Here is a 6867-nt window from a genome sequence, read left to right on the forward strand (position 1 = left end):
TATACAAATTCAAATTGTATATAATTTCTCTCTTTCTCATTTTATACAATTCGATTCAATTGTATATTCCCTACCCAAGTCTCTTTTGCCTTTCTCTCTTTTTCATTTCATACAAATTCAAATTGTATATAATCTTTCTATACACTTATAATTATACAATTCGTTTTATACACTTCGTTTTTTACAATTCTCTGGCTAAGTCTCTTTCTCTTTCTCGTTTTATACAATTCACTTCAATTGTATATGTATAGCGAATTGTACATATATATGTTTGCTATGGAGTGCAATTATGCAAACTTTGCTAGAGTATACAAATATGAATATTATGTTTGCTATATGTGAAAGTTGCCCAATAAAAAATGGACGGAGGGAGTACATTGTACTCTTTATTGTCACGTGAGTCGTATTTATATTGTCGAATTAAAGCACTACACAAATAGATATTACTCTGATCGCAGTAAAAGAATCTACACTGTCAATGTATACAACTTAAATCGTATTAAGTAAGGACATGTCGATTCTTCATTCTGCGAGCTAGTATATATCATTTCTTTGTATTCCCTGCTAAAGTGGCTGTTACAGCATCTGTGGTACTACTAGATGATCACTTAACAGCATCTGTGGATGGCTGAAGCAACATGATCATCTTTGTTTACCTAATTCTATTATGGAGTGACTAACCGAAATGTGGATGTCACACTGAAGAACCACAAGATGCTAGTGATCTTGCATTCTGTTTTCTTGAATTTGAACCCCATTCTATGGCTTCTGCAACTTCGTCTTGGCACTCTCTTGTAGATATTATGTTTTCTTCAGTTGACATATGCATTGGGGATGGTGCTCGAGTTGGAGAAGCGAATGGTGAAACCAATTCTGTTTCAGGTGTTGAAAGGGTACTGAGTGCAGTCACCACATCACTAATTAGAGGACGTACTACTGGATCATCTTGCAGACACATAGACGCAATAGCAACAGCTTGACTGAAACTTTTCCTTGGGAAATTCGCTCCGAGGAGTGGATCAGCCAGTTCAATGTGTCTCTTCGTGTCTTTGAATATGGGTTCAGCCTGGAAGAAGCATAAGAAACATTTCTTTTTGCTTAAAACTCGGAGTAGGACAACACAACATGGTCTTTTAATAAACCCGTTGAATTTAGAAGTAAATCAAACATCAGCCTCAAGAGGGAAAAAGAAATATTAGAAACTAGGTTATCTATGTCATTCAGTTATCAGTCATGACTCATGATCAATACCAGTGGTGGATTGGAGCCACATGTAATGAAATGAATCTTCTTTGTCGGAAAGTTATAATTGCAATAATAGAAATAGCCCGAAAGTTAAGGAGTATTTCTCCAATCCTTATTAATTTTATGACAGCATTTTAGATATGAAAGAAGCATATATTTCAGCAATCTAGCTCGGTAAACATTACTGGTGTTGGATCATGTAATATTCAATGGTGTATGTTTCGTCATAAAGGTCAAAGCAGAAAGGAAGGAGAAATGTTTCGCTTACCCAGGTAACTAAATTCTGCTGATGCCCAAATCTTGTGATATCAACTGCTCTTCTACCCGTAATTAGCTCCAATAAAACTACACCAAAGCTATAGACATCAGACTTGATAGTCAGCTTGCCAGTTTGTTGGTACTCAGGAGCACAATAACCGTACGTTCCCATGACTCTTGATGATACATGGGTGTTTTCCCCTGTAGGTCCAACCTTGGCTAACCCGAAATCTGACAGTTTTGCATTATGTTCCTTATCCAGCAGGATGTTGGAGGACTTCAAGTCACGGTAAATGACCGGTGGATTGGCTCTATGATGTAAATATTCGAGTCCTTTTGCAGCATGTAATGCTATTTTCATCCTTGTGAACCAATCTAGTGGAAGTTTATCTCGTTCAAGATCTGAAGAAACACACAAAATATATTTATACGATTCTTCATTAGTTTGATAGTAATAGGCAATATGTTGCTTCAGTAAACAAAGTTAAACACATAGCTAGTATACAGGAAACCGAATATAATGCTATGACGCCATTTCATTACGCTAGTATTCAGCCTTGTATTGCAGCAAGGGAATTAGAATAATTAAACGATTATACAGATATTGTTTTACTATCACAATAGCAAATTTCAAATGCCGGTAGAGTAATAAGAACAACAGCAACAACGACATACTCAATATAGTTCCACAAGTGAGGTTCATAGAGTAACAAGACTTAAGGAATAAATAAATACCAAGCAGATGATCCTCCAAAGATCCCAATGACATGTACTCATAAACAAGAAGTCTTTGATCTCCATCAGCACAATTGCCAATTAGATTTACGAGATTTGAATGGTGCAGAAGGCTCAACATCAACACCTCCACAAGAAATTCTCGGTTTCCTTGCAATCCATTGCGGTCAAGCTGTTTCACTGCTACAGTCTGGACAAAAATGAAGTGATGATTAGTACAGTTTTACGACAAAATGATAGCAGAATTTTTCAAGTGTTGAAGTACCTGTCCAGTTTTGTTAAGGTGGCCCTTGTAAACACGTCCAAATCCACCTTCTCCTATCAGACATTCTGATCGGAAGTTCTTCGTAGCTGTTGCTAGTTCCCTGAAGGTGAATGTTTGAGCTGCAATGTTCTGGCCTTTGCCTTTGTTAGAAGACTTTTGGTGTGGGGTTTCTGCTGGCACTTTTCTAGTATTTTCTGCAGAAGATTTATGTATTAAGAAAGCAAAAACTAATCTGTAACCATAGAGAATCACTTATTTATTTTAGGTATAATACATAAAAAATGTCTTTTCTTGGCTTCATTTCACATTTATGCCCTCACACAAGTAGATGTTTAAACTTGTATATAGATGAGCAAATATACAGACACGTCCTACGTGGCATCCTACCACGTAGGACTCATGTGTCTGTTTGTTTAATTTTATACAAGTTTAAGTATACTTGTGCACATTCAAAGTTAAAGGGCATAATGTAAAATAAGGTCAATTTAAGGGCATCTTTATGTATTATGTTTGTATTTTATGTCTACAACCGTCTCCCTCTGCTTTACTGTTTTATTCTAACTTGTCTTCAAAAAATTCATCTTGTTTTATGGTCACAGTATTTCCCATATCTCATAATATGCTGCATAATAGCTCCAGCCTCCGATGAGACGGGGTTGCTCAGGTGGTAGTTACACCCTCCTCCTTTAACTTTTAAGGTTGTGGGTTCGAGTCACAATGAGAGATTATAAAACAAAATAAATTTATGTTACATTTGAAGTGGGTTCGAGTCACAATGAGAGGATTATAAAACAAAAAATTTTTATGTTACATTTGAAGTTACGAAAAAAAATATACCAGATAGAGGTTGTGAATGAGAACGGTGGTCCTGCTGTGGCTTTGACCTCGATAGTGAATGTGGACGTTGTTGTTGTTGATGCAAGAGAGTTTCTCTTTGACGAACAACATCAGATGTTTCTTTACTTTTGCTATGTATTCTTTTGAATGCCTTCTTTTCTTGTGATGAAAAACATGAAAAACAACCCATGTTTTCTTCTTCTTTTTTTTTAATTTCTAAATATCCAACGAGTACAATTCTATAATCTACAAATTCTGGTTTAGGCAATCGTATTTTCCTTTACAGATTTTTTTTTTTGATATAGATAGATAGCTAATTAGGCTGTCTAAAAAGGGAAAACCTAGAAATATGTTTATGCTATTTTTAGGAGGAGGGAGAAATGTTGGAAGTTTTTTTTCCATTGAAGTTCCCGCAGAATATGGTGGACACATTCTTTTGGTAGAGAGAATTTGGTGAAAACAATTTGGCGCCCATCTAAAGATCGATTTCTTATGTTTATTTGGTTGCAATACTTTCAATGTCTTCTCTTTACAACACATTTATAGGGGTGGACGAATTAAGAAAATAATCACAGTATAAGTATGACTTGTTTAGTCGTTCCGTTGGGGGTATTAAATAATATAATGTCGTACAAGTATTGGTAATACATAAATTAAATCTTGTTGATTGTACAAAAACTGCATCAAGATGGTCCATCAGTTTATGAAAATTCTGAGAATCTTGTGCAGAGAAATTACTCAAAATGTATTCTTCTATCAATAATAAAAAACAAGGAAACGAAGAAGTAATATGTCAAATAGTTGCAAGTCAACATGTACAACTAATATTATTCATCTTGAGACGAGCCAATCAAACATCATAGCAGACCTTGAACAAGTCAACAAGAAAAAGGAAGCAGCCAAAGGTTCTCCCAAGGAAATGTTGTACCTTGAAATAACTTTTCTCATTGCAAAAAACACTAATGACTCACCATTTACATAAAAGGGCAACCATACTGTGTCTAAGAATTTTGTATTAATGGGGTTGTGTACATATGCGGCTAAGACCAGGCTCTCCATCAGCATGACCTTTTTTTCTCCAACTCTCTCTCACTCTGTACACTTCATTCCACATTCCAGCTGCTGCATAAATATTAGATAGCGCAATAGAAGCATTAGATATCTGTATCTCCTTTTCCGTCAGCTTTTCAGCTACCTTCTTTCCAATTTCAACGTTTTCATACAACTGACAGGCCCCTAGAAGTGCAGCCCAAATGGTACCAGTAGAGCACTCATCACTTAGATGGTTCTCTTCCATTCCTTCCACCAAATGCCATGCTTCCTCAAGCCTTCCATTACGTCCCAATAAATCAATTAGACATGTATAATGTTCTTCATCAGGGGTCAAACCATACTGCTTCCTCATTTGCGTAAAATATTGCATTCCCTCATCTACTAAACCACAATGACGGCAAGCAGTTAGTACTGCAGTAAATGTCACTTCATTGGGATTAATTCCCATGTTTACCATACGCTGAAAAAGTTCAAGGGCTTGGAAGGCAAATCCATGAACAGCAAATCCCATGATTGCAGAAGTCCATGAAACGACATTTTTCTCTTCCATCGCATCAAAAAGTCGTAATGTGTAACTTAAGTGACCTGATTTTGAATACATGTCAACTAAAGCTGTTCCGACAGCCACATTGCCATCTGCATCCGGCACCTCTCTAATAATTTTTGCATGTATTTGCTTTCCTTCGTCTAAATCTGTTAGATGGGAACATGCTTCAAGAGCTACCACAAAGGTCAAGCAGTTTCCTTCTAGCCTATCTCTTTCTTCTCCAAAATACATCTTAGCCAATAAATTTAAGCCTTCTCGGGGCAAGCCCTTTTGCACATATCCTGTCATCATGCTTGTCCAAGAAACAATAGTTTTCTCGGGCATATGCTCAAAGAGTGCTTTGGCATCTTCGATTAGCCCATTATTGATATAACCAGACAACAAAGAATTCCACAGTGGAACATCTCGTTCAGGTAGCCAACTTTCAAAAACTTTCTGCGCTTTACCAATATCACTGCACTTGCTGTACATGTCTATGAGTGCACTTCCAATAATCCCTCTGCTCTCTTCCAATAAATGAACAGTTTTACATGAATCCACCAAAGTGATGAAGAGACCATGGACTTGCTTCCCGGCATTGAGCAAACGTATCTTGGCGCAAGCAGATAGCAGAGGCACGAAAATAGTCTGATCCATAACTAAAATTTCAACAGCATTCTCCATTGACAAAATGTACCTCACAGCATCAGCATACATATGATTAAATACATAACCCCTTATCTTTACTAGCCTAGAAACAACATCCCTCTCTGTTCCAACAAAAACTTTCTCCGCCAATTCAACTCTACTACAATAAAAATACATATTAGCAATAGAATTTCTACAACTTAACTCAAACCCAGTAACAAACGCATAACCATGAACTTGCATTCCCAAAAAAAGTTCCTGTACATAGCCACAACCAGATAAAACAGTAGCAACACTATACTCATCAGGCATGTAAAACTCCCTACACTTCATTCGATAAAACAACTCCAACCCTTCACACTCCATTCCATTCTGAACATACCCAGAAATCACAGCGTTCCACGTCACCAAATTTCTGCTACACATTTCATCAAACACCATCCGTGCACATTCCACTACCCCACATTTCGAGTACAAATCCAAAAAAGCAGTCTCAACAACAATATTTCCAGGCAAATATCCAGACTTTATAACATGGGCATGCACGTTTTGCCCTAATTTGGAGTTCTGTGGAGAAGAAGCAATGGCACGAGCAACAGTTGAGAAGACGAAGTGATTGGGGTGAGCAGCAGTATCTGGGTTGGATTGAGATTGGTGGAGCATGAGGGAGAAGAGGTGAAGGGCTTTGTGGGGTTGATTGGAACGAGCGTAGGATGAGATGAGAGAGGTCCATAAGGTTGTGTCTTTATGAGGCACTTGGTCGAACACCTTGTGGGCAATGGTAAGGGAGTTGGGGATTGCAGAGTAAACATAGTGAGCAATGAGATTTGTAGCGTAAAGAGGACAAGTGTCGAGGCCGAGCTTGATAAGCCAAGCATGTTTACTCATTCATGCAAGCATTTGGTATCACAAGTATGGCTACCTCCATTAAGGGAAAAGGGTTTTCAACTTTGCAAATTGGTTCATATATTCTTACCGAAGGGTATATGTAAACTGCTTTGTAATTGTAATGATATATGTGAGTCATTTATAGGAGTAGACAAGAGTAATTTTTATAACGAGGGGATAAAGATATATCAACATAAAAATAGCAATGTTGAGGGATATGTCATGTCCTTTTTCATTAGCTATATTCAATCTTCAAAATTATTTTTAGTGTTGTAAAACGAGAGGAAAATACAAGAATATACAAACAATAAGGTAAGACAAATGGTGATGACAAGTATAAAGATTGAGAGCTTTGTTATTTTTCTTAAGTGTATTTTACAAGGGTGAAAGACTACCCTTTTATAGGACATTC

At 37.0% G+C, this 6867-nt stretch overlaps 2 protein-coding genes across 2 annotated transcripts; both read right to left on the reverse strand.

Annotated features, from left to right (window-relative positions):
- Positions 1 to 353: 353 nt before the first annotated feature.
- LOC107030323 (probable serine/threonine-protein kinase PBL25) lies at positions 354 to 3826 on the reverse strand. Its single transcript, XM_015231641.2, has 5 exons — positions 3341 to 3826; positions 2504 to 2697; positions 2239 to 2428; positions 1514 to 1905; positions 354 to 1066 (listed from the first exon to the last, which is right to left on the reverse strand). The coding sequence occupies exons 1-5, from the start codon at positions 3528 to 3530 to the stop codon at positions 695 to 697; spliced, it is 1338 nt and encodes a 445-aa protein (XP_015087127.1). The 5' UTR covers positions 3531 to 3826; the 3' UTR covers positions 354 to 694.
- Positions 3827 to 4355: 529 nt separating this feature from the next.
- On the reverse strand, positions 4356 to 6455 carry LOC107030324 (pentatricopeptide repeat-containing protein At1g31430-like). Its single transcript, XM_015231642.1, has one exon. The coding sequence runs from the start codon at positions 6453 to 6455 to the stop codon at positions 4356 to 4358; it is 2100 nt and encodes a 699-aa protein (XP_015087128.1).
- Between the last annotated feature and the right edge of the window lie 412 nt (positions 6456 to 6867).

This window comes from Solanum pennellii, chromosome 9 (assembly GCF_001406875.1).
Source record: "Solanum pennellii chromosome 9, SPENNV200".
Taxonomy (NCBI): domain Eukaryota; kingdom Viridiplantae; phylum Streptophyta; class Magnoliopsida; order Solanales; family Solanaceae; genus Solanum; species Solanum pennellii.

What these genes read in the sequence shown, in the direction of transcription:
- LOC107030323 (XM_015231641.2), bottom strand. Translation starts at nt 3,530, where the DNA reads ATGGGTTGTTTTTCATGTTTTTCATCACAAGAAAAGAAGGCATTCAAA. An exon ending in TCATTCACAACCTCTATCTG is followed by an intron (nt 2,698 to 3,340) that starts GTATATTTTTTT and finishes AATCTTCTGCAG; the next exon opens with AAAATACTAGAAAAGTGCCA. An exon ending in ACCTTAACAAAACTGGACAG is followed by an intron (nt 2,429 to 2,503) that starts GTACTTCAACAC and finishes ATTTTTGTCCAG; the next exon opens with ACTGTAGCAGTGAAACAGCT.
- LOC107030324 (XM_015231642.1), bottom strand. Translation starts at nt 6,455, where the DNA reads ATGAGTAAACATGCTTGGCTTATCAAGCTCGGCCTCGACACTTGTCCT.